The sequence below is a fragment of the Oxyura jamaicensis genome, chromosome 1 (assembly GCF_011077185.1).
Source record: "Oxyura jamaicensis isolate SHBP4307 breed ruddy duck chromosome 1, BPBGC_Ojam_1.0, whole genome shotgun sequence".
NCBI lineage: Eukaryota > Metazoa > Chordata > Aves > Anseriformes > Anatidae > Oxyura > Oxyura jamaicensis.
Genome location: NC_048893.1, coordinates 112,611,107 through 112,638,418, shown reverse-complemented (window position 1 = coordinate 112,638,418; position 27,312 = coordinate 112,611,107). Strand labels below are relative to the sequence as shown.

Sequence of the window (27,312 nt, the reverse complement as noted above, 5' to 3'; positions counted from 1 at the left end):
GTTGTGTGCTGTCCTACGTACCTAGTCAGCCAAACTTAACAGGCAGTTTTCTACTCTCCGTCACGAATTTGACCTGTTGTTTAATGCAGACCGTTCACCAGCTTGTCCAGGGACAGACTCCTCCACCTACTCTGTGTTGACACCACGGCTTCTTTCTGATAATCCAGGCACACCCGGCCATACAAGGAGCCCTCTCTTGTTCCTTGAGAATTATCTAAAACAGGGACAGGGTGGGAATCTAATGGAAGGGTGAACTGAGCGATCACTGTGGTTACTCATTATTTCTTCTCTTAGTTTTACTGTATTATCTTGAAGCCATTTGTAATCTGGGGGAGGAATTGGGAGGCAAAAGGGGTGTTAGTGCATAGATCCTGTATGTAAGACCAGTACTAAAATGAGCACTGGCTGCGAATAAGGTTCTTTTTGCTGAAAGTATTGTGTTCTAAACGAATGCTTCCACAAAGCCCTACCAGACCAGAGGAAAACAAGACAAAACATTCACATGAAAATAGCCACGGAGGTGTTTTTACTTCCCTCCCAGAAGTGAGTGTTGCACTTTATTTGCAAGGAAATTGTACGTTGCCTTGAGAGTTACTGCCCGCGTCTATCTGCCTGTTTATTTCAGATCCTTGAAGTGCTTAGCTGACGCTCCATACTCGTCTCCTGACAAAGTTTCCTCATTTTCCTTTCTGCTCTAATCTTGGGTCTTTATTTATTTAACTTCTGTGATGCTCTTGAGGGTATGCTAGCAAAAGGGATGAGAAGCATCAGAGCTAAAGCAGGTGCCACATTCTGTCCTCCGGTTCTTTATTCCAGAATAGGGAATGAAAGGGATCTGTGTTTTTTTTGCATCTCTGCCCCAAGGATTGAGCCAGGTATAACGCACAAGTTCACGGCCTGCTGCTAATACTGAAAAAACACACATAGAAAGCGTGTTAGAGCCGCAGGGTCCGGGCACGTTTGCATTGTAAACCCAGACTGCTTTGGCTAAGAAACGTGCGTGTAACTCCCGATCACAGAACCACAGAGTGGTTTGTGTTGGAAGGGACCTTAAAGCCCACCTGGTTCCAGCCCCCTGCCATGGGCAGGGACACCTCCCACCAGACCAGGCTGCCCAAAGCCCCATCCAGCCTGGCCTTGAGCACCTCCAGGGATGGGGCACCCACAGCTTCTCCGGGCAGCCTGTGCCAGCGCCTCACCGTGAAGAAGAGCAGGACCACTTTTACACAACACAGGCTCATCCCCCCTAAACAAGCACCCTGACGCCCAGACAACCCCGGTATTTATTTAGTTGTGGATCCCGTTCACACAGGCCCTCGACCGCAGCGGCAGCCGGCGGGGGGCAGGCACGCACGGCGAGGACTACACCTCCCAGCCTGCCCGGCGCCCGGCCGCGCCGTCTTCCGCCGTCGCGTGGTTTCCGGAGCGGATCGGAACCCGGAGCCCGGATCCGATCCGGCTCGGGCCGTTCCCGGGGCAGGTAACGCCGCCGCCCCGCGCCCCCCCACCCCGCGCGCGAACACCCCTTCCCTCCCCTCCCCTCCCGGTTCCCCCCCCCCCCCCCCGTCCCCCCCCCTCCCCTCCCCGGGGCGCTCGGGGCCGGGGCCGGGGCGGCGGCGGGGGCGGGCTCCGGGCGCGGCGGTTGCGGCGGCGGCTCCGTCCCCTCCTCCCCGTCCTCCTCCTCCGCCTCCACGCCGCCTGTTCTTTGTTACAGCGGCCGCGCCGCCGCGGCGGAGGGAGGGAGGGAAGGAGGGAGGGGGGCGAGCGCCGCGGGTCCGAGGCAAAACCCGGCGGAGCCGCTCCCGGATCGCGGCTCGGGCCCCAGCGGGAGCCCTCCGCCGGCCCCGCGGGCTCCGTGACGGGCGGCGGCCGTTACGGCCGTTACGGCCGTTACAGCCGTTGGGGAGCCCGCCCGCTCTGCCCCGCTCTGAGGGCACGGGAGGGCCCCCCGGGGTGCGTTTCCACCTGGGTTGTGGCCGCCCGGCGATCGCTGCCCCTTTGTGTGGAAATATATATATACGTATATATTATTATTTATTTTTTTTTTAATGTGAAAAATTAAATATAGAGTGCCATATTTACGTGAAAAATAAAGGGAGTTCTCACTGGCTTTGGTTGTCCGTGCAAGGCGGTGTAGTTAGGTGCAGTGGGACGGGTGGCTTCGGGGAATACTTTTCTGACAGAAATGCTTCAAAAAAAAAAAAAAAATAGCTCTGAATGAAAAATATATAGCCCTGAATTAACAGGAGATAAAAGGTAAAATAAGCGCTGTGAAGGAAGTGTGTGCTCGGTGCCGCCGCGTGAGGTGGTGTGGCGCCTGGGTCAGCAGCCGGAGCAGGTGACATCATGGCACTAGGCTCAAAAGCCCGTGGGGTTTCTGAAGGGATTTGAAGGGTTTTGAAGCCCGCAGGTGAGAAGTTAGACGTCTGCAAAGCAGGATCCTTAAACCCACTTCTGGGGTCCTTCCTTCCTTATGCTTTAATAAAGCAAGAAGGAGAAGACGACCCCTCAGGAGCTCGTAATGGTGCAAAGACTAGTAGTGCAAGGCCGTCCTCCTTCTGCACCTGCACGCTGAGCCGCGGCTGTATTTGACACCTAATGCCCGTTCATGTATTTTTCAGAGCACAGCAGGTCACTGTGCTGAGCTCAGGAAAGATGGAGGCTGAATCAGAAAGTTTGCTCTGTGGAAAATGAAAGTGCTCGGTACAAAACTGAAAATTAAGCTAATGCAGATAAAAACTGAAATATAGAGTCTCATCAATGAAGTGAGGCATGTGTGAGGGACCTCGGCAGTTTCCCTCTGTCACCTTGACCGGTATTTATGCCACTGTGATTTCTCATCCCCCCCCCCTTTTTTGCTATTCTGATCTTGGGGCTGCTAGAGCAAGATCGACCTTGGTGCTCTGGTAACGCTGCAGGTCATCAATCTGCTGTTTGGGAGGTGTGACACAGGAAAGCACGCGCGCCTTTGAAGAGCGGGTTGCACAGCAGTACCGCTGATCTTGCTGCACCGTGTCCCCTGTGTGTCTGAACCACTGACCGAGAAGAGTACTTGTTAATTCAGCTGTGTTTAGGATGAAAGTCTTGTCAGCACACAATCTGTCTAAAAATAACTGGACCTACACTTCTTGAATAGTGCAGAGCATCCACAGAGCATCCTGGTTAGGAAGCAAAACACAACCATTCTTGCCGTCAGCCTATGATTCACTTTCTATGGCTTGTTTTGTACCAGTGCACCCCAGGTGCACCCCAGCTGCACTAAATACCTGTTTCATTGCCTATCTGCTTTCGGGAAGAGAGCTTTGGGGAATTCCCATGAATTGCTGCTTCTTCCCAGCACAAGACTTCTATGTAGACGTGTAAATGTGTTGTTACGTGTGTTTAATCCCCAGGAGCCGTGAACGGCTGGTGCTACGTTGGCAGTGATAGCCCCCTTATGAGGCAGCAGGCGTTAGGAGGGGCTGTGCTGCTGGCGAGAGGAAGGATTTGGGAGGGCCGTGCAGGAAGGCTGGGGTGCCCAGGCTCGGTGCCCAGGCTTGTGCGCATCTTTGGACAGGTTTTTGTTGTCACAGTAGCAAATTCTAGGCCTTTTTTCAAACAGGGCTCTGCCAGCCTGGTGTGTCTTTGGTCATGTTTCCTCTCCTCTGTCCTCCTCACAGGTTCAGGCTCTTGCCTGTTTTCTTCTTGACCAGTGTGCTTGCTGTTTCTGCAGCCTCATTCGCTCTTGGACTTAGATCAGGATCTTCGTGTTGCTTTGCCTCTCGCTGGGGCATTGGGAAGATTCCTTATGTGAGGAGGAGAATTTCAAGGTTTAGAAAGGGAAAACTGTCTTCTACAGCCCACTTGTGTGATCTTAATCACGCATAATCACAGGCTGCTTGGCAAAAGGATCTCAGATCGTCTAGACATCGAGGAGCAATAAATAGTGCTTATGCGAGTTTTTAAATACATGCTGCCAAAACTGGTTTATAAAAGCGAATATAGATTATCCTTGTTTTACAGGTGAAAGCAAATTGGTGGGTTACCATATCATTGCAGGTCAGTGACAGAGACGGGATTTGATTTTCTGTTTCCTGATGCTTGTTACCAAACTGTATGTTTGCATTTGGAAGAGATCGGTGATTGTAACTGTAGAGTTTAGGTTCTTAAGGTCGTTGTGCTTATTAAATCAGTAATCCAACCCTTCACAGATGACTTTTAATCTACCGTGCAATATAATGTTGCTTCTTCTGAGGTTCCACAAGAGCTTCTAGCACAGGGTGCAGAGACACAGAGAAATGGCTGGAGGTTGGCAGGAGGGGAACTGATTAAGATGGCATTGCCTAGAGAGAAGTGCCTGTGAAGCTAGCTCCTTCAGCAGCACATGGTTAACGACACCGCAGTCACTGAGGGATTTTCCATTTCTGTCCCTGCAGGGGCCAGGAGTGTGTTTGGGTGTGCTCTGGGTCAGTCAGCATCATCACACCGTTATGGGATGTTTCACTAATATGGTGAAAGTAAAACTCATTCAGAACTAACTTCATCTTTTGTGTTTTGGCAGGTTTAAAAAATGGCTGAAGATGGCAGTGATGAGACTATGTTTATTTGTAAGTATCGGAAGGAAGATGAGTTACTTCTTGTGATGCAACTTGTCTGTGCAGAACGTTTGAAATTAAAGACTAAAACAGACTCAGTTTTTATTTATGTAGAAGAAGCTCAGACAGCTTATGGGGGAGTAGAGAGAAGGTTGCTAATTTTAAGCATACACGTTTTCCTGTTTCCGTCGGCAAACAGATGAAGAGCCCTGTGGATGTGACTTAGCAGAACAGCTTCTTCGTAGCTGAACTAAGTCTGGTTGAAGGCTTGGGGCTTGCCAGGGCCTAGTCTAAGCCCTGTGCTTATGCTGCCAGCTTTGACAGCCAGGGCTTTGCAATGGAGAGCTCTGACCTGTAGCCCCAGCTCAAGGTCTGCTCCCCCAGCAGGAGGATGCAGGCTGGTTAATCTTTCAGGACAAGCCTAGCGTAAGATGCGCTGCCTGACCTGACGGGTCTCGCTCATGCCCTTTGCTGTGGTTTTGTGCTCTGGTGGCTCAGCCAGCGCTTTGCACACTCGCAGCTCAGCTTTGTGGGCTCCTCCTGCTGTGTAACCCAGTGTGCCAGCCTGGGCTCCGTGCCTGGGGGTCTGGGACGATGAGAGCACGGAGCACTAAGGGCCTGGTGTGCCACAGGGGCCTGTGCTTGGTGGACCTCAGCTATAGGCTTGCTTCCCAGCATAACCCGTCTGTTTGTCACCCACCTGGACATGCAGGATCTGGTGCCACAGTGGAAAAAGGTTAGAAGATGCGCTCACATACACGTGTGAGCAGAGGGGACTTTGATGTTGTGGATCCGATCTGGGAAGAGCAGAATGGAGCCTATGTCTTCGGTGATACGAATCCAGTCTTTCATTCTTGATGGCTCCGCAGCTGCGCATTGACCTTACGGCAGCTAACTCTCCCCTCTACGACATGTTTATTGGGGCTCCTTAAAAAACAGTGATGATTTGGTGGGAATTTTTGTTGCGTTGCAGATATCAGTGGTGAGGTTGCAATGTCTTCCCTTTCATAAAAAGACCCAGGTAGATGCCAAAAAGGATGGGGATGTGATATCGTTCCCTAATTGTAGATAGGTGTCACATGGCCTTTTTTCACCTTCCAGTGGAGGCAGAAGTCACTCAATTTCTTGAGCTTTCTTGTGCTCTTTGAATGTCTTTCCCATTAAATATGGGGACTGCTCAAGTTCTGGAAAAGCGAGTTATAAATGATACTGTGCACTCCCACAGTTAACACCACTGAATATGTATTTCATAGACATAAGAGTTTTGGAAAAAAATCATAAAACTTTGTGAACTTGCCCTCCCCAGGGTGTTTTGGCATTTAGGCAAAATGCTTAGTTTCGCTTAGTTTTGTATTTCTCCCGTGGCCATAATCTCTTGAAAGTGTCACATATGGCTAGCGTACCAGCCGTGGGGGTTGTCTGCTCGAAGGCATCCCTCAGATTTTGAGACGTGCCACACCGTGTCAGTCTCATGTTCCCTCCGCTTTGATCGTTCATCCATGAAGCAGCGAGAGACACGTATCTTATTCCCGCCTATAGTTTTGGATGGTGCTCGTTGAACCAGTGGCTATTATTGCAGAAGTGAAGGCCACTTCAGTGTCGTCAAAAGATAAGGGGAGGAGCAAACTAAGTGCTTCCTTTCCTTTGGCAGCAAAGCCAGTTTAAGAAGCTGTCATTCCGGCTGTTCCTTCCAGTCCCCACTGGTGGTGACAACCCGTTGCGGGTGATAATCCGGTTCTTTTCAGCAGTCTGCTTTACACGTTCCTCTGTGGCTCCACCCTATTTGGTATTGGAAATTTACATTTAACCCAGATTATATTAGTATATTAGGTGCAGTGCGTGCTACAGGTAGCTGAATTTGCCACACATAAGAGTGGGATGGTGGTATGGTAAACTGCCACTCCCAGTGCGGCAAACTGGGCTGGGAAATTCCTTCAGCTGAAAAATGAACTGATGGGGAAAAAATGGTTGTTTTGTGACTGTGTTCACCAGGAGGCACCACGAAGAGCTGTGCAGGAAGCAGTGGCTGGGCTTGGGGCTTGCATGAGCTGGCACTGCCATTTGTGAAATTTATGTGGATTTTCACTGCTAAGCCCTTTTTTTTTTTTTTTTTTTTTTTTTCCTTCCAGGAGAAAAAGAAAAACAAACAGTCCAACCAAAACAGGGAGCTGTGTTGTGTAGTTTGGGATCCCTTTTCCACGTCTTAGAAGAGATCCTGTTATTAGTTCAATGAGACAAACTGGGAGGGAGAGGTTTCCAGTTAGGAGTATGGTTTATCTTCACCAGAGGGAGCATGCCCTGGAACAAAATTGCTTTTTTCTTGTTCTCATCCCAAACAAAGTGTAGCCACCCTCTGCTTTACAGCCATGCTGGGGTTGCCTGACCTGCCCTTGTGAATGGGGAGCCCTAAGAAGATAACGCCTGTGTGATCATCTCCTGTGCTGTGTCAGCAGCTGACCGGGCAGGGCAGTTTGACAGCTGGTTTTCACAGTGAAGCCATGCATATGCATTTGAAATCCTGCTAAGTTGGCTTATTCTACAAAGTTTCAAATCATCCCAGTCTGAAAATTCTTTCTTAGGAGCCATTCAGGTCCGAGTAATTTACACTTAAACTAGAAGTTAATTGAGGTGAGCTGAAAGTGAGCTAAGGAGTAGCCTCGGCGCATGCCTTAGTCAGCTGGCTTGTTTGGGCAGGCACCAGAAGCTGTCTCCGAGCTCTGCTAACTCGCTGCCAGATGCTGCCTCTGCTGTGCCTGAGGAGTGCGAGCGCATCAGGTGCTCGGCTCCTGCTCTGCCTCCGTGCCTTGCGTAGGTTCTGCTACTGGTGCCAGGGGACGGGGCTTGCATCTCTTATTCCTAAAGCAACCACGCCATTCAAGCTGTTTTTAAAAGCCTGGGTTCTAATGAAGGCAGTAATGCAATTTTCTCAGGCTGCTAGACATCGTGGCACTTTATCTGAAGAATAATCCCATCTTTAAGCAGAATATTTTCTGTGCATGTAGGGTAATAATTTTCCCCAGAGAGAAAATTTAAACAATTGTGCTGTGTTGTGATAGTACAGATCATACTGTGTGTTGTCTCAACTACATAGGTGTCAGCTATCACATTGGTGTCCAGTTCCATGTATTCTTTTAAGCAATCTAAATAAACTGCTGTTTTATAAGTATTTTTCTTCATGCTATATTTTGTATTTGGCTCTTGAAAGAGGCAGCTGTACTACAACAGCTTTTTTCCATGAACTTTGCTGTCTGCTTCCTTGCAGGGTGCGAGGACTGTGGGCAGTACCATGATTCAGAGTGTCCTGAGCTGGGCCCAGTGGTGACAGTCAAAGACTCCTTTGTGTTGAGCAGAGCCAGGTAAGGAGCGTTTGTGTCAGTGCTGGCTAACCAATGCTCACGTTAGTTTTTCAAGTCATGTTTGCTTGTTAATGGGTTGTTAATGCTGACAGCTGAGAAGTGAAGTCCCAGCCTATGAAAAGGTCACAGCCTTGATAGAGAAGTAGAAAAACCAGTGCGTAAACTTAAGTGCTCTACTGAATTGAAGCCAAAAAAGAACTTGCTGCTCATCAGGACTTGGCTTCTTTGCTTAAGTTTCTGGCAAAAAGTGAGATAGCGCCAGATGGGGTGATGTCTTGGTCGAGTACCTGCAGCTCGTTCCTCTCCTCAGATGTGCCATACAAGTTTCAGACAAGCACAGAAGGATCTCCCAGTGCTGTGGATGTTTGTATCCTCCTGCTTGGTATAACCTCTGTAATTCCTCCACTGAGAAGCAAAACAAGTTGTTCTCATTATTGTGAGCATTTATGAATGATTATGGGTAATACTCCTGTCAGTAAGCCTACAACATCGCAGCAGAAACAGTCGTGCTTGCCAAAAGAAACAAATAGACTAAATGTAGTAGGAGAAAACAACAGTGAGTTGTGTATTTTTTACAGAGAAATCTGGCATTGTAGGCAAAATTCACATTAATGTGTAAAATGTGGGACTTTTGCTAAGCAGGAGAAACAACTATCATGAAGATGCAGCACAGATCCCAAAAAGGGAAGCAAGTTCAACGGGCTTCACGAGCGTTAGGAAGCTTCTGTATTTCTTGGAAAGTCACAGACAGAAACCATGGGCATGTGGGCAGCACGACTGACACGTCCTGGCAATGCAAGCCATACTGTGTGTTCCCAGGATCATTTTGTAACAAACATCTGATGTGCTGGATCAGCTGTGCATGTGCCATGACCCCTCTCTGCATGAGCAGGGTGCTCTTTGTGTCCCACGGTGTACGTTTGCTGGATGTGTGCATGAACAGTAACCATGTCTCCGAGCCTTCAGGAAGTCCAGCAGCCTGGTGTAAGTTCCCGATAGATGTCAGCTTCCTGTGGCCGAAAGTCCTCAAAAAATGAATTTAGGCAACCAATGTTCATGGGGGCTACTGTTGTAACAGCCCTGACAGTAGAGTTGCTTTGGACATGAAGGTAATTTTGAAATGCCTGAAGGAATGGTATAAACTGGTGATGGAGGTGCTTTTCTAAAACCTGGTCACAAACTGGGTGGTGCAGTAACTCCAACCTATACTAAACAGATTCAACAACAAGTTAAACTACTATTTCGTACCTTTAATGGTTGGGCTTTTTGTTGCTGTTGTTGCCTTGTGATTTAATACTCTTCTTTCTCTGTATGGTGGAGGATTGCAGTAGTGTCCAGATCTTCCAATTGTGATTGCTTGTGAATATGGCGTGTGCACTGGTTTTCAGCCTTTTTGAACGTGCAGATGCATAGATGTTCCCTAGTGGAAGTGTTGGCTGCTGGACTTAAAAGCAGAATTTAAAAAATGACCATGTTACAGAAAAAAAATATTTATTTGAAGAGTTATTTATTTATTTATTTATTTATTGAAGAGTTTACAGCTGAAAACCGGTAGGATAAGAAAGGGAAACAAGAAATTTAATTGGAACAAGATGTAATTTATTTTACATCTGGGGAACAGTATCTGAGAGAGTGATTTGTCTGAGGTTGAGGGCAAGTTTAACCACAAACTGGATATGAATCTCTTAACACCCTGTCTAGTTGCATAACCACATGATGGTTGTTTTCCTCTGTCCTGCTGAAAAGATAAATGCTATATGGTTAGAAAAACAGCATTAAGAAACGTCTCTTGAACTTCACCGACTAATGTTGCATATTCTGTTACTAAAACTGAAAGCAGATTTTTCAGTTGATTTGCTTATCACTAAGATTGTAATCTTTCTGTATTTTTCTTCATCAAGATAGGAAAGCAGATCAGCCCGTCTCAACTTCTAGTCAGTAGCCTGTCTTATTACATTTAGGTTTTCATTCGTTAGCACAGACCTGAAAAAGCAAGGCAGTATTTGGTGTTTCACCATAACATCCCAACTTGGATACAATAGCATGGTCAGAGATGGTGTTGAAAGCCTTGCTAAAGTCAAGGGAAATGACATCCACTGCTCTGCCTTCGTCCATAAACTGGGTCATTTTATCCTGGATGATAAATGGTTTGTCAGGCGTGGTTTTCACTTAATCAATAAGTGCTCATCATGTGCCCATGAACACCTCCCAAAAGGTGTTGCTCTGTGATTTTCCTAGGGACTGAAGTGAGGCTGATTGATCTGTAGTTCCTTTTTCTCTTTTTTTTTGAAGAAGAGTGCAATGTTTTTCTTTCTCTAATCACCAGGGACCTCCCCTGATGCCCAGGGCCTTTCAAAGATGACACAGAGCTCTCACAGCTTCACTGTGGTACCCTTGCACCCGCAGGTGCACCCTACTGTATACCTGGACTTTCATTGCTTGAGCACTCTCAAGTAATTGTTGATTTGGCCCTCCTCCACTGCTGGTAGTTTTTCTCCTCTGTTTATAAATCCTCATAGGAATCAGGAAATTTTGTCAGAAAACTATTTTCTGTCTCTGGAGATTGGAGAAATAGATGCTGACATCTTTCTTCGATGGGTTCCTGCCATTTTATCTCATATGTAATTCAATTCTCTCTTCAATCTTAGGTCATCTCTGCCTTCTAATTTGGAGATAAGACAATTGGAAGATGGGACTGAAGGAGTATTTGCTTTGACACAGCTAGTGAAACGTACGCAGTTTGGCCCATTTGAATCCAAGAGAGTTGCCAAGCTTGAAAAAGAATCAGTTTTTCCACTGAAGGTAAGATATGGCGTGTGTAAAGCAATTAAAGTGAGTCTGTTTTACCCATGATGATTTTATGCTATCTACTACTATGGAAAAAAAATGGTGGTGGTAATTTGGGACATCTCTAGGCATGCTCTATACCAATCTACGTAAATGAGCATTCTCTGGGCAAGATGCAGAAGAACTGATTTGGAGGCTTCTTCTGCATGTTTAGAGTTAATGTTCTTGTAGGAGATAGAGCCAGAATACTGTCAGCAAAACTGCTTGTCTGTCACCTAAATGTGATGATATAGGAAGTGTCATGCCTGTGGCAGTTCATTTCTTTTTTTAAAAAAACTCTGATCAATTTGATTTTGTTTGCTTAATCAGTGGTATGTGCATTATTCTTACGGAACATGCAGAATTTTTGTCTGTCTTGCATTTATGTTATTTTTCCTCTTGAAAAGTTTTGGTGGGAGAAATGCCCGGTAAAAGTGTAATTCAGTAATACATGACTCAGAAGCAAAGATTTAGAAATGTGACATGGGCTGATGGGTGTTTCACAGTGTGCTGTTTGGATTCCACACTGTTTACCTATATACAGTCATTAAAATTTTGTGAAGAACTAGTGGCTATAGCAAGACTTCTCGGGATAGAATTTCTCTTTGTTCCCATGCTGCCCCTGGTGGTCTGTCTTAGACTTAACTCATCTGGAGATGAGACTGATATATGATACATGCCTGATGCATGCACGGGTTGAGGCTTGCTTTGTCTCTAATGTACACTGAATGAAAGCCATTATAAAAGCAGAAAGTATAAATTCTTCTTAACTTTGCATTATTAGTTATGGGTTTATTACCTGTATAATTTGCTTGGTAGGTGTTCCAGAAGGATGGGCCCCTGGTTTACTTTGATACCTCAAATGAAGATGATTGCAACTGGATGATGATGGTGCGGCCAGCCACTGAACACGAACATCAAAATTTAACTGCCTTCCAGCATGATAATGATATTTACTTCACCACCTCCCGGGACATCCCACCAGGAACTGAGCTGCGAGTGTGGTATGCAGCTTTTTACGCCAAAAAAATGGAAAAGCCAGTGCTGAAGCAGGTCTCTAGTGTTGCCAATGGTATGTGTGGGGGCCTTTCTTCCTTCCTAAGGGCCCAGTCCTGACAGGGACTGATAGTTGTAGTTGACAGTGCTGTTTGTTGAATATGTTAGCCTTTAGAGTCAGGCTAACCTGCGTACACGGTTGCCTTACAAGAAGAAAGCATGGGTTCTTCACCATGGTATATCTGAGTTTTTGAAAACGGATGACCTAGTTGATGGTTGGGCCTCTTCAAGCTGAACAACCTGGATAAATAGTTCTTAACTAAGTAACTGGTAGTTGCATCAGAAGCACTTAGGGTACAAGAGCAAAGGGACTCAGGTGTCAGTGTATGTCTAAACATATATGCAGATTTGTTAAAGAAGCAAAGAAGCCTTTTTTTTTTTTCATTTGTAGTGAAAATGTTTTGGTTTTGCTCTGAACTGCTGCACAGTTAAAAACAAATTTTACTTTATGTAGTCTTACATGAAAGCTACTAGAAAGAGCTAAGTTCAGATGTGAGGTGCCATTCAACATGGTTGCTTGTGCATTGGCAAAGAAAGGCAGCAGATTTATTAGGGTCTGAATTAGAATTGCCAGAAGACTTTTATTCCTCTGCCTCCTCGGTTTTCTTCCACTTTTGCATTTATACAGCTAAGGGGCCTGATCCTTTAGCATTGGAAGGGCAATTTCTTTCTGTTGTTGAGCTGGGAGTACTCCTTATACAGTGTTACCGCTATGCTGAGTATAATTTGGGGTGACAAATGTCTTGGGGAGAGGCCAGTGCCAATAGCATGTTTTATGGCTGATCTTGATGGTGAGCACAGTCTTGAATGCTGAATTAGTCCTGTTAAATTGTTTATAAATTCTAAGATGTTTTTAGTTGGTATTAATTGAGTGGTTTCATCTTTTTCCTATTTAGTTTAACCCATTCATGTATTTTCAACCCATTCTCATGTATACGGTGTGTACAAATGGGTATTTAAAAATATTTAGGTAAAATATTTAGGTATGTCCTGCTTTCTCTCTTCAGCACTTTCACTATATACTCCATAACATCAAAGGCATTTATGCAAATCCAGGCATAAAAATGTCCTGGTTAGGATTTTATATGAGAATGTGTTTTGCAGGCCTGCTATTAGGCAAAATTTTGTGACTATGCGTGCTTCTGTCAGTACAGAGGAGGAGAATCAAAGGGTCTGGGAAGTAAAGAAAAGGAACTGTTTTTCCTCTCCACAGATATGTGCTTGGTAGTGATGGAATATGATAAAGAGGGGAACAAAATCTCTTCAAAGCCTTCGACTGCTGTCTTTCCCCATAAAAAAACGAAAAAATCCAGCATACCAGTAGCTGATCCAGCAGGTATGCAAAGTTACGTTATTATTGAGAGAGAGAAAGAGAGAGAGTAGATACAGATCTAAAGAGCTGCTGGGTATACCATTTCTCTGCAGATATCATGGTTATACAACATTCAGCAAATACTGATGTGTGGAGGGTTTGAAAGTCTAGATTTTTCTTTTTATTTTCACGGGCACTTTGCTTAAAACACATAGACAGGTTCAAAGAAGGCCTCAAGGGACAAAAAGATCTTTAGGCAGATGATTTTCATGGAAACCATATCTGCTTCTGACTTTGGAGGTGGTTAAGGTTTGGTGGGGGCAATTCTAAAGAAAATCTGCAGACTTTCTTTGCAAGCAGTAATAGTTCAAATGGTCAGGTGCTAGAAGAAAACATGAGAATATGAGTGTAGGAACAGTGCTGTTTGGAAACGACAAGAATGCTGCCCATCCCTAAATTACAGTAATACCAGAAGTCGAGAAGAATTCAGACTGTGTTTGCTGACAGGAACTGAGATTTAGGTAAATTTATGAGCCATACAGATACTATTGGCAAAGAACACAAATTAGGAAACAGTTAATGGTGTCACAGAAGCTTAGTCCCCAAGACTGATTATGAAGCAATTCCTCTGTAATCTCTGATAAGAGAACAAGAGAACAATGAAATTAAGGTCCGTCTAACACAAATTGCCTTGTCTTGCCTTGAAGTAAACTCAGAGTACATAGTTCGGAGATCAGGATGAAAAGAGTATTCTGGGTCTCTTAGAGAAGGTGGGTTTGCTAAGTTTTGCTTACTAGAATTAAAAGTAGTCAGGAGAAGAGGAGGAGATTGTTGCAGATGTGTACTTCGTCAGAAGAGGTTCAGGTTTACCTGGATACTGTCACAGCTGAAAGATGAAGTTGGCTGGGCAGTTGCCTTTCAGTTTAGCATAACTGATTTTTCCTGGAAAAAAAAATGCGAAGAATTTGAACAGCCCTTTCTACATCCCTAACGCTTGTCTAAAAGGCCATCTTCAATAGAAACAAAATGTATACTGTTACACTTCAGGAGCCTTAAAGTATCCCCACTGTTGCAGTGTTTTGGTGTTTACAAAAAAAAATATGCCTGTTTTGATTCTGACTGCTGGCCCCAAGTCTTGCAAAGCTTCTGGCAACTGACAGGTCTTTGCTTAACCCTGGAAGCCTGAAGAAGTAGGACGTGACTCTCCCTGGCAAACCAGTGCACCTAGTACCTAGGGTCTCTAGGTTTGAGGTAGATAAAAGGAGCAAGGTAAGTGCAAAACCAGCGATAATTTTCAAGACAGATTTCAGTTTTGCAGGTGGTGGCTTTTCAGTTTTACTAGCCAGCAACATCATGATACAGATCCAATAGCTTAGCTTACATGCCACTTACCAATTTGACTTTTAAGTTACGTAGAATTTGGGGGTTCAAGTTTGCTGTCTTTGGTCTCCTGGACAAAGCTCTCAAGATAAGAAGTTCTTTTTGTAGCCTGTGAAGAAGGAAGTTCTGTTTTTGAATTATCGAGTCATCTTTTATATATTTATTACAGTGCGGATGAGGTCTGATGCGTGTAGTGCAGAATGTTGAACGTGTTTGTAGCAGGGAACAATCTCTGCCTCAGAGAGTCTTTTATTTAGTTTAAGAGCCAAGAGTGAGAAGGAGGAAGTATTTTTATCATCCCATTACAGATGGGGTCCTTAGGCAGAGAGATAAACTGACTTGCTTACCGTCACACAGGAAATCTATGGCAGAAACTGAGGTACAGTTTGAATTTCTTGCGCTGGCATTCATTCAATCTAATTACAGTGTCAGCCTACTTCCTGGGGGATTAATGTGTACTGTGGAATATTCAGCTTTGTGTGTCAAAAATTCTCTGAACCAGTCCAGATTTATCAGGTACTTGGCAAATTCAGACAGATCATCCAAAGAGTGAAAGACTGTGAATCTTTTTTTTCAATTCCAGATCCTTTTTCCCCTTAATATCTTCATGTGTGTTTGTTGGCTGATAATTAAAATACTAATATGGTAGTCTGATAGAACATCCAGTTCATGAAACCACTCAAAACTAGGTTTTTATTGTTCTCAACCTTACTTCTGTTAATCCAAATGCTCTTACTCTGTGATGCTCTTTGGAGAGAGCAAGGATTTCTCCACTTCTGTCCTCAACTGACCCAGATGAGTACCAGTAGCTCCATTGCTAAAAATTGCTTTCCATCGTGTCTTTGATCATCACCGTTCTTTAGAAAGTGATAAAGGGACCCTCGGGACCTTACAAGAGCACCAATGTTCTCTCCTGCAGCCATTTGGATTCTGTTTGGTGTTCTCATCTGTTTTGACTTTGCAAGTATTCATGTCTGGAAGATCCCGAAGTGGTCCCAGAGAATAAATCATACTTAAATTTCTCATATATTGCACGTGTAATGGGCATGTGACTACTTGTTTTGTTTGGTCTGCTGGTGGGAGTATAGCTGGGAAGTTCAAAATTAAGCAGTTGCCTCTGTGGGCCACTTACTGCTTAAGTCATACTTTGTGGTATGCAGGGAGTCACTGCAAGAGGAACAAGGCTACAGGGATTTACTACTTGTTTTTCCCATTTTCAAAGCTTTAAACTATTTCTTCTTGTGATTTAGTGAACGCTTCAGAAGGCAGCGGAGCTGCAGAAGCAGAGTCCAGCCAGTGGACATGTAAAGTCTGTTCTTCTGCTTTCCAAGAGCCTCAGTTGCTGACAGGTAAGGAGTGTTAGAAATTGATGCCAGAGTATTGAGGAGCGTTAGGAGAGTTCTGATCTCCCAGAGCACAAGGCTGCAAAGCCATGTCCTCATCCATGTTGCAGTAAGATAAAGGTTTTATATATTCATGTAAAAATAGGTCTTACATGTTAGTGTAAAATTTGTTTACGAAAGGTAAAACAATGATATTATTGATGTGGCAGCAGGCAATCTCTAGGCATACAATTGTGATGTTGAATCTAGAAGAAATAAAACTGCTGTCTAGAAGATGATGTGAGCATTAGGAGTTTCGAGGACAGGAAACTGCATGAATGGTATATAACACCAGAGATGTCAGCTTATACTTAATGATACTATCTGTCTGCTATTTATAGCACAGATGTAGTAACGGTTCCTTTTTTCTGCATTTCATTTCCAGCTATTTTATTCAGTCTTCTAAAGATCTTAAAATGTTTAAGAGCTCTGACCCTTTGAGAAATCAATTTTGAAAAGGGAACTTTGGCCGCTAAATAACTGCGGTATTTGGAAAAATATACCCACTGTCAGGGGCACAGCCTATATCCAGTTATATCTAACAAATCTCTTAAAAATTGCAGTCCATGTTAGTAATTGTTTGAATGTTTAATAGACTGTATGCTTTTAGTTAGGATGGTATTGTTGCTGCTTCTGAAATTATTTGAAGTAAGTCCCTGTTAAATGAGGTCGACCTGATTGATAGGCTTCAGCTAGATCTCTCTCTTGGGGGATTTCATGGCAGTTTCTTTCCTCTTTACTCTCTTGTTCTTTCCATCCATCCAGAGCACTTGCTGAGTCACCTGGAGCAAGCTAAAGGTGGTCCCCAAGCCAGCCAAAATGAGGCTGTTACTGTTCCAGAGAAAGCAACAGAGACTCCCCCTGCGGATCCGCCAGTGGTTTGTGATGCAGCTAGTGCCAGTACAGACTCAAGGAGGAAGGCCAGACGGGGAAGAAAGCCCAAAACAGCAAAAGCAGAAACACCCCTTGTCGTTGTTGAAGAGAAGGATCCTGCAGGTAAGACAAAACTTAAGACAATGCTAAGTACATGTTCCTTTCATATGTCTTTATTTTTCAGAAAGGCCTACAAAGTAAAGCACTGTCAGGGTGGAGGTTTTTAGGTGGATCACTAAAATAGATGATTTACAAACCTATGTTAATTATCTGGAAGTTCCACGTCTACAATAAAGGTTGCAACATTTATGCTTAGATTACCTGCATTCTCCTGCAACAGTATTAGGAATAGAGAGGCCCAGAGAGAACTGTGTAGCATCCTGCAAGAAGGAATAGGAGAGAAAGCATCCTCCCTCTCAAGAAGAGGGAGCTTCCTCTCTCTGCCTTACATTGTATTTCTAGAAGGTGCTGTTTTTGGGGTATTACTTTCATGTAAGAGAAGATCTGGTAGGAATTTGCAAGGCATAGTCAACTGTAGCAGTAGGCTGGCAAGATAAGAAATTACACCTTCATAAGAGATGTTGGCTACAGCTTACCTGTGATTCAGTAGCCCCTTTCTCTGTCTTGAAAGTACTGCTCATTTACAATCAGTTACTTGTCAAAGATCCTAGTTCAGTGCCAGGACAAATTTCTGCAATTAAGGTTTTCTTTCAAGCTCTCCACTTTAACACTGTATTTTTATGATGTGTTTGCAGTGGAACGTGTAGCTGACACTGCGACTGAAGTCCCGCCAGATGAGGTAGCCCTGCCTTCAGCTGCAGAAGAGAGGATTATGGAATTGGTTTTAGGAAAGATGCCTAGCACCACAAACAGCATCAGTTCAGTCACAAAGTAAGTGTTCTGGGATGCAGAATTTCCTCTCAGGCTTAATCAAGTCTAAGTAGCATGTACCAGCTCTGCTCAAACACTGAACCCACAGATGCTGTTTTTCATTAGTGTAAAACTGCATGCTGCTGCCACCAGAAGAGCCACAAAGCTGGATTAAGCACTGTAGGATGACGCACAGTTGGTGAGATATTTGTACTAGAAGGTTGGAATATAAACCATGAGAATGTAATTTTCTGTCATGTTAATGGTTTCATTCAGTGTGATACCAAAGCCTCTTCCAGTTGCACAATGAAATACTACTCTTGTTGAATGTTGGTGATAAAGCAGGAAAAGAGTTTTTGGCTTAAAAAAAAAAAAAATAGGTAGCCATTATTATTCAGTCTGGTTTGTATCTTAACTCATAAATGACTTCATCCTGATTCATGTGCATGATACTTCAGACTTAGAGCAGTCAGAAGGGAAAATTTATGTATACCAGAACCTCAGGGAGACTGCTAAATATCATTGACTGATTTAAATTTTTTTATGTCTTTCCGGCTTGATAAAACTGTCTTTTTGAATGATTTTTTTTTCTTTTTCTTTCTTTTTTTTTCGGTATAATAAAGTCCTTGGTGTTTGAAAATTAGCTAGTAATGCTATATACTAAAGTCCTTAGCAGACAGAGAACCATCAAAATGCATTCCAACTGGTGGTTGTGCTGGGAAATAGAACAATACTGCTTCTTGGTGCCCTGCTGCCTTCTTGTCATACACGCTTTTTGCATGAAAACTGCCCAGATTTCTAAGCTGAAGTCCTGCTCATGTTTTTAGCGAACAAGCAGAACAGATCCTTTATGCTGCTCTGAGAGGCCTGGAAAGACGATCTCTGGGGCTGGTGGTGCTGCTTTTTTTCTTTTTCGTCCTGGGTGAAGTTAATTTGGAGCAAGCTGCTTTCTGACATCTGCTGCTACCAGTGGGTGGCCAAGAGGTCACCTTCTCGAGGATGAAGCTCCAGCACTCCCTCTCCTGCCAGAAGCTGAGCATAACACTCTTCTAGCTTTTGCCAGCTCGTGGGACTTTCTTGCAACCTGTGGGATACCTTTCAGTCCCTGCCTTTCTTTCTCTGATCCAGTAGGTTTGCTCATCACCAAAACACCATGTCCCTCAAAAGAAGTTTAATTCTCTCCAGTAGACATGGTATACGGCGGAAGCTGATAAAACAACTCGGGGAGCACAAACGAGTCTATCAATGCAGTATCTGCAGTAAGATCTTCCAGAACAGCAGCAACCTCAGCAGGCACATCCGTTCTCATGGTGGGTTTGCTTTTTGTCTCCCTTGCATATTGCTTCTGTCTCTCGTTGGTTCCACCTTTGAGTAAAACATTTAAGCTATTCTTAGATATTGGTATGCATAATCTTAATAGTGTAGCTTTTTAAAAAAAAAAGCTTCCTTCAGTGACCTCTTTAATTTTTGCAGTCCAATGGATGGGAAAATAAAGTTGGGAGTTGAAATTCGAGTATTTAAAATCTGAATTTAAGTACATATTGTAAGCAAAGGCAAGGATGTGGTGGCATTTCCAAAACTGTTCATCCCTTTACATACACACAGTCCCCCATCTTCACAGGCTCATGGTCAACATTGATATGTAAATATCAGCTGAGTGCTTTTTGACGGTGATCTGCAGTTCCAGGGGTGCATGACCTGCTTCTAAGGATTCTGTGAAAAATAACAATTTCAAAAAAGTTGGGGGGAACCAAACAAAATTGTTGTTAGTAGGTAAACTGCACTAGAATGGAAAAGGTCAAAATCCATGATCTGGATCTCCTGAACTACTAAAACTTCTCATCGCTAGCCTGTTTATTTGCAGTTGCTTGTGCTTTGGTTTCCCCTGTCTTGCCTAGAGTTGATTATTATCAGACTCTGACTTTTTTTTTTTATCTTGATTGATCCCCTCAGGTGACAAACTATTTAAATGCGAGGAATGCGCAAAGCTGTTCAGTCGTAAAGAAAGCTTGAAGCAGCACGTTTCGTACAAGCACAGCAGGAATGAAGTGAGTGGAAATGACTAGCGGGCTTTTTCTGAGGTTAGGTGAAAATGTACCGTCGGCTCTCGGGGGAGTTCGGGTCAATTACATTTCAGCGGATATCTGTGAATTTCTTATAAGTGAGACAAGACTGATAGGGAGAGGTAACATTTTCTGTTACAACAATGGATTAGTTTGGAAAGTGTGGACACGCTTTGGAGCATGGAAGTCCTTTTTCATGTCTGAATTTTCTGTAGAAAATTGTTTTCAGGCATCTGTTACAGCAAGAGAAGCTGGAGATAGCTGGACCTGCATGACCTAGAAGTGAGATCTGAATTCAGTTTATTGTACTAAAAAGGACTATTCTAGTCTTGTTTGCCTGTCCTGGTTTATTTGTCTCCACCTACAGCATCATTTAGTGGGTGAACTCTCTGGCTGAAGGCTGTGTCAGTAAGGGCTGTGAACACGTGTAAAGGTGTGGTTCCTATAGTAGCAGTGCCGTGCCTGCTGATGAGGGCCTTTCAGTGGCTGCTGCCTTATAAATATTTAATGCACCTGTGGTGGGGCCTTATCAGTGAATATTTCTGTTCTTGCTGGGCATCAAGGTCCTAAGCTGTGATTTCTGGCATCTGCTTCGGAGCTAGAGGATGAGTCAGATTACATCTTTTCAAAAAAATTCTGTCTCCCACATCAGACTGGGAGGTTATCAGTAAGACTGTTACAAGCACACAGGTGCATTGTCTCTTTTTTTTTATTGTAGAGGGATCATATGTAGAAACATGGCATGATAATATAGCATTAGAATTTTGTATCAGTGTGTATTTAAGTGTCCTGTTGAAGGAAGAAAAATTAGAAAAGACAGAAAAAGTAATCGAGATTCAGAATTTCTTTGTCAGATGTGACTTGGCTTTTTCCCCTCTTAAACACTTACTGTTTGCAATCCTCAGGTTGACAGCGAGTACAGATACAAGTGCACAACATGTGAAAAGGCCTTTCGGATAGAGAGCGCGTTGGAATTCCATAACTGCAGGACAGGTGAGAATGCCTAAAGGTTCAGCTTCCTCTCATCTTTACTCAGTTTTGTGGGTATGTCTACAAATATATCTCAGTATAGTAACTACAAAGGGGAAGTAGGCATTTGGATTTTTTCATCATCACAGTCAACCTGCCTTCCTCTTTCCCCCTTTCCCTCTTTCCCCCTTTCCTCACAAAACCTGGGGAAAAAAAAAAAAAAAAGTAAAAAAAAAAAGTGAAAACAGTAAGTCCACTTATGTATTGCATTTTTTAGTATTTCCTGCTCAACTATATAAAAGCCTAACTAATATTTCACTCTTATGCTCACAGCTACCCTGTCACCATCTGTTTAACTTTCTTTCCTGAAACTAAGTTTGGCCTCTTTCCTCTGAGATAGAGGAACTGGAAAAGGAGCCAGTACTATCAATAGTTTGTAGTTCTCTGGAATTATAGTTTTTGTGGTTTTGCAGCTCTGGGCAGCCTGCTCTAGTGGTTGGCAACCCTGCCTAGAGCAGGGGGGTTGAAACTAGATGATCGTTAAGGTCTTTTTCAACCCAGGCCATTCTATGATTCTACAGTTCTCTTCCCTTTTATACTTGAAGTAGTCTCTACAGATGCTTCTTTCTTGGTATTGCTAGAACTTGTCCTTTTCTTCCATGGCCATCCCTTGCGGTTACTCATATCAGTTGTGCTGAGTGATCTTATGCTTAGAAAATTAAATCCTAATTATTTTTACAGACCCATGATAACTCTCAGTTTAGAATCACTTGGGCAGTTGCCCCTTCCACACCATCCTAAGTAGGTTTTCTCATTTCCTTTCAGAGGGTACAGCTTGTATAAATCTCAGCCATATGTAGAATGGAAAGTAGAGCTGAGTGACCTCAGTCTTGCGTTCATTCAAAGACAGCAGCATATTTTTGTCTCTTGAGTTGACTGTTAGCAAAATGAGCAGCAGATTTTGCTCTACTATTTAATAAACCAAGCTGTTGCTTCATTGTGATTGCTTTAGCATTGGCAAATTCCACCTACAGCACCATGCTGTCATGTTCCAACAAAAGTCTCAACTGCTGAATATCAAGTGAATTTCCCATAGGCCTATTACCATGTAATGGTTTGCTTTTTGAGATTTTGTACTTTATTCTGGAGTATGCTGTACTGGCAGGTATTACACAATCAACTCCGAACACAATTTTAATGTATGCTAGACAACAATGGAGATAGCCCAGGTGAGGAAGCTATGATGCTAGAGCGTGTTCAAATTAACATAATATATTTCTATTGCTTTTGAAAAAAATATGTTCCAATGCATTCCAGTGATATTTAACTTCATAAATAGAAAAATTAAATGTGATATGTTGTTTGATGTTTATTATACTTTTAATGGGAAGACAAATTTTGAAGTAAAAGAAAAATACATGCTTCTGCATTTCCCTCCTCTATTCATATAATGATGTATTTTATGTTACAATTCAGGTCTAACAAAAGAACTACCTGTCTCACAAACATACAAAGCCTGCTTTCCTCTGTAAAGACCTGCATGGTTTCTCTTACAGATGACAAGACATTCCAGTGTGAGATGTGTTTCAGATTCTTTTCTACAAACAGTAATCTTTCCAAACACAAGAAAAAACATGGGGATAAGAAGTTTGCATGTGAAATCTGCAATAAGATGTTCTACAGGAAGGATGTCATGCTAGACCATCAAAGACGACACCTGGAAGGTAAGTATACTGCATATGAACAGAACTATTATGGTAGGCGTCATTTTTAGTCAGCTTCCTGACCTAAAGTAGCAGGCTTCAGCAATATGTGACATTTATAAAAAATAATAGTAATCTTTGAAGAAAGTTACCTAATTCTGTGAAACCATTTTAGGAGCGGCATACTTTTTTTTTCTTGTTCACATGATGGGAGTCAGTGCTGCTAACAGTAATGTGAAGGTTGCTTGGGTTGTTATGCATTAGCTTAGACTAGCTGATTTTAACAGTTTCTTTTTTTTAAGTTATTTGAGCTCTTTTTTTTTCTTTAAATGTGTGTGGTAACTTGAAAATTTGAGGGCAGAGAATTAACTTGCAATGTAGGACTGAAAGTGACTGCTGTATAAATTTATTTTTAAAGGCTGCTACCTGGCCAGTATAATATAAACAGAATTCTGTGTGATGTTAATCTTCTAAAATCTGGGGAAATGTATGAAAATAATATAAGATTTGTCTGTTCAAACTTTCAAGCATCTAAGGATCTTATAGGTACTCAGAGAGAGTGGAAAAACTTGGCTGATGATAGATTGCTGAAGTATGTATTAAAATGCCACTAGTGGTAGAGTCACTGGCCTCTCATGATTCAGCCCTCTATGTCATGAACTAGAGGACAAGGGTTAGAGTGGCAATGGCAAGAAGTTTCATGTTCAGCTGTCACAGAACAGCAGAAGCCCTCTTGAAAGTAGCAGAGAAAGAGGTCTGAAAGCTTCTGGATGGTTCCCTCTCTCCTTAGAGGTATTTGGGGAGAATTTCATGGCCAGGTAACAGATCAAAATGCCAAGGCCTACAACATCTGCCTGTTTTCCTGTTGACAATAAATGTCTGTTTTCAGACACAGTAGCTGGTGTAATATCCAACACTTTGCATACATCACTTTGGCAGACTGCTTCTATATTCTTAAGACACCGTTTTAACTAAGCAATTATCCTTTTGCTAGCAAGTAACTTCTGCGTTGAGGCTCTTCCCAGTGTTTCACTCTTCTTTACAGTATTCACCTGAGAGGGCATGCAGATTGGAGTGGAAAACCATGGTTTATTTTTTTTGTTTTGTTTTTTTGATGGGGACTGTTCTGTTAAGGGGTGAGGCGTGTGAAAAGAGAAGACTTTGAACACAGCACGGAAAACATGGTTCGCTACAAGAAGGAGCCTTCGGGATGCCCCGTGTGTGGGAAGGTAGGCTTCTTTGCCAGCGTGTGCCCTGTGAAGCTGTGTTGTAGCTCCAAGAACACTCCAAGGGTATGCTCTGCCTCAACCCAGAGCTTCTGAATGAGTTACCGTGGCATAACAAGTTACCACCCATGTATTAAACCACAGTAACTGTCTACCTGAATAGATACTTAGCCTGCCAAAAGGTTTTAGGTAAATGACGTTCACTAAGGTATCTGCCAAATCAGATTACCTAGCAGCTCAGACAGGCATGTGGTCAGTTACCAGTGAGTCCTGGGGCCCAGCCAAGGTGTTTGTTGCTCTTTCAGCTGCGTCAGCTCCATTATATGTCCAAGCACACTGTGTCTAGAGACACTGAGAGCTGTTAAGGCAAAAAAAAAAAAAAAAAAAGAACAAAACCGAAGTTCAGACTATAATTTTTTCAGGACATGTAACAAAACATGTAACTTGGCCACTGTGTCTATCAATGAAATCCCTTGGCTTACACTATTTAGCATGAAGTTTTTCTGCCAGAATGTAAACAGCTAGAATTGACTGTGTGCATGGGAAATTATTTTCTGTTAGAATTCAAAGTGAACTTGTTATGTGACCATGCCACTGTTGTGTTTCGGAGCTAATGCTCATGATCTGAAGTTGCTGTTGTCACCAGTACGAATATTGTGGGTTTAACTAGTGATTCGATAAATGTTTAATGATTTGTGGTGCAAGATGTGCTCAAGCAACACTTAATTTGGTCTGTAGGCCGTTGTTTTTCATTCTTTCAATACGTTAAATATCAATGAAGATAGATGTTGTATATGTATCTTTGTACGGATAGATGTAACGTTCCTGGTTCAGAACACACGATCTAAATATTTCTAAAATGTAATTCTGCTCCATCTTTTTTGGAAGCCCACCTCTGACAAGCAGGCAATTTCAGTCAGTTCTCTGAAGCTGTTTATGTGTATTTTGCTGTGTCAGCAGTTTCTGAAGTAGTCTGCAGAGTTCCTACATGTTTCTGGCCAGAATGAATAATGTGGGATAGTAAATACGTTCTGAGCAGTCCGTTGGATAACTTATAAAGAATTGTAGTCCTGCTGGGCGTGATACAAAAACTCATCCTTCCTTTTCTGTCTCAGGTATTTTCATGCAGAAGCAACATGAACAAACACCTTTTAACACACGGAGACAAGAAGTACACCTGTGAAATCTGTGGGCGTAAATTTTTCAGGGTGGATGTGTTGAGAGATCATATTCATGTCCATTTTAAGGTATTGTATTAATATTTTAGTAGAAAAGGCCTGTTATTTAGCAAACATTAATAAACATATCGATAAATATGTTGAGAATGTTGCAGCCACGTGTTCGTGCTGACAACACAACAGTGATTGTGTACCCTGTGCAGTGATGTTTCTACGGCAGCCTAGCAAGTGTCGTGTTCTGCTTTCCCCATGGCTCTGTGTTCCACAGGTGGACTGCTACAGAGTACATGTACTATCATATTTAAAGTTATTTCAGGTACCACTGCAGAATGCTGTTCTGAACACAATGTAAATACACTTCTTTGACCTCGGGTGAATCGTAGAGGTTGCACAGTTTAAGGCAGGGAGAATAACAACCTGTTTAACAGGAGGACAAATGCGTTGTTCCAGCAAACAAACCAGGAAAGTAATTGAATCACAGCGAATGCGATTCTCTTGTATATGCCAGCATAACTGGCTGTGTGCTCAGTTCCTAACCTGGTTTAGTCAAAATGACCCAAATCATTTTAAAAAATAAAAAAATAAAAACACCACTACTACTAGTGCCTAAACAGACACTGATTATTTTGACGTAACTGGGTTAACACCAAATTGAAAGGAATTGTATCACTCAGTGATGCCTATAAAGACGCCTATATGGTTGTAATACCGAACCAGCTGGGTATCTTTTTACATTCAAATTCCTTTTATATACAAAAATGAGTGTTATCTGTTTAGTTAAACAATTGTTCCTTGTTTAATCACGTACAGAGGGACTTTGTTTACCTGTATTGAATGAAGTGGGAGGATGTTTTAAATAATAACATTACAGCAGTTGTTAATGTGAAGCAGTCAGGGTGGGAAAAAAAAAAAAAAAAAAAAAAAAAAAAGCTGTCAAGCTGTTACCTTTTTGTTAATAGGTCTTTATTAAAACAGAATATTCTTTCCTACCCTACACAGGATATAGCACTAATGGACGATCACCAGAGGGAAGAATTCATTGGTAAAATTGGAATCTCATCAGAGGAAAATGATGACAACTCTGATGAAAGTGCAGATTCTGAGCCTCACAAGTATAGCTGCAAAAGGTGCCAGGTAGCTTTAAATACTTTCAAATTAATTTGATGGGGGGAAGGAGTGGAGATATTTATAAATTATTCAGTTTTAATTACTTAAAACTGAAGATTAGCAAAGAGAAGGCCAGTTCACAGGTCTGCTCTTCTCTGCAGTGCTTGTTACCGCTATTCCGTAAGACATCAGGTGTTCTGTAAGGCAAATGCTAAATACTTAAAAAGATAAATGGATAAATATACACTTCCTTCTGTGTAAGGCAGCAAAAGGAAAACTGGAGGAAGAAACAATAAAGGAATATTCAAATCTTATACTATCTTTTAATTATGTGCAAATTGAAGTTGTTATGGCATTTCTGATTATACCAACCACAACTTGATTCATTTTGACAAGATCAGATGTCCTCTAGTCGGTATCCAGTCTGGAGGATTAACACCATTGTTAACGTTCAGCATGACTGCTTATTCTTGGCCTGTTCTGTTACTAAGAGGATGGTTCTGCTGGCACAGACTTTACTCGCTTGTCACTGAACAGAGGAAGACTCTTTCAATCTATTGCATGGTTTTTGCCATTTAGTAAAGAAATAGTGAGGAAGAATGGAATCCTGAAGGCCCATTTGGATTCTGTACCCTAACTGAGGGAGCACACTGTGCTGTGGTGGGGGGGGGGGGGGGGTGCAAAATGGATCAGTGACAACAGCAAAACTGGGCAAACTGACAGTGGGACAGGAGAACCTTGGTAGTTAAGCCACTGACTTGGCCTTGGGAAATCAGACTTTATGTCACAGTCTACTCTTAATGTGGTGAAAGTGCTTAGACTATCTTCTTTTCATTTTAAAGACTCGGAGATATTAATACATCATTTTTCTGTACTTATCTGCAAACCCTTTTTAAATGCAAACTGATTTTCAGCTTGTCAGTAAGCATAAGAAGATGTGGTATCACAGCAGTTAATCATGCACTTGCTTTCAACGTGATAATCATAATGTCTGGCACTTAATGGGTCCATAAACTGAATAAAAAGGTATGCTTCTAAATGTGGGAAATTGTGCCATTCAAATTAGAAAGCTCTTTCTGGAAGCTGTTTTTATTTTATTTGTTTGTTTTTAGCACTTCTGTAAGTGTCTGTAAAGTAAAGAACTGTGTAAGGCACTGGGAAATGAGTGTTACCTGTGATGAAATGGGGAGGCTCTTTTTGGCTGAAAATTCACACATTCTTAAGGGAGAACCACATATAAATAAGTGTTAATGAAATACGTCTTCTGAGGATATCTGTCTTTATTTTTTCCTTTTCCCAAAGGACATCTTCACCAAGCTATGCAGTACTGTCAGTTATACCCTGAATAATTCCAAAATCAGAGCAAAAGATCATAACGTGGCACTTTGCCCTGATACAGAGGAGCATATATGTATATGCAAGGTTACTTAGCCCAGG

The 27,312-nt window shown here is 42.7% G+C and overlaps 1 protein-coding gene across 11 annotated transcripts in view; it reads left to right on the top strand.

The window, feature by feature from the left end:
* Positions 1–1,354: 1,354 nt before the first annotated feature.
* The window catches only part of PRDM15 (PR/SET domain 15), a 37,201-nt gene continuing 11,243 nt past the window's right edge, over positions 1,355–27,312 (top strand). For 2 of the 11 annotated variants that reach the window (XM_035315858.1, XM_035315852.1), the window contains exons 1-17: positions 1,405–1,480; positions 4,003–4,038; positions 4,541–4,586; positions 7,837–7,930; positions 10,579–10,732; positions 11,576–11,828; positions 13,026–13,148; positions 15,755–15,853; positions 16,652–16,882; positions 17,515–17,650; positions 18,758–18,939; positions 19,583–19,677; positions 20,598–20,685; positions 22,218–22,385; positions 23,499–23,593; positions 24,706–24,837; positions 25,768–25,902. In XM_035315858.1, coding sequence (XP_035171749.1) covers positions 4,550–4,586; positions 7,837–7,930; positions 10,579–10,732; positions 11,576–11,828; positions 13,026–13,148; positions 15,755–15,853; positions 16,652–16,882; positions 17,515–17,650; positions 18,758–18,939; positions 19,583–19,677; positions 20,598–20,685; positions 22,218–22,385; positions 23,499–23,593; positions 24,706–24,837; positions 25,768–25,902 — 2,022 coding nt within the window. In that variant the 5' untranslated portion in view covers positions 1,405–1,480; positions 4,003–4,038; positions 4,541–4,549. Of the gene's footprint in view, positions 1,481–2,621; positions 2,771–3,734; positions 3,934–4,002; positions 4,039–4,540; positions 4,587–7,836; positions 7,931–9,831; positions 10,087–10,578; positions 10,733–11,575; positions 11,829–13,025; positions 13,149–15,754; positions 15,854–16,651; positions 16,883–17,514; positions 17,651–18,757; positions 18,940–19,582; positions 19,678–20,597; positions 20,686–22,217; positions 22,386–23,498; positions 23,594–24,705; positions 24,838–25,767; positions 25,903–27,312 lie in introns of those variants that run through there. The other 9 variants (XM_035315854.1, XM_035315855.1, XM_035315860.1 and 6 more) reach the window with 9 other exon arrangements.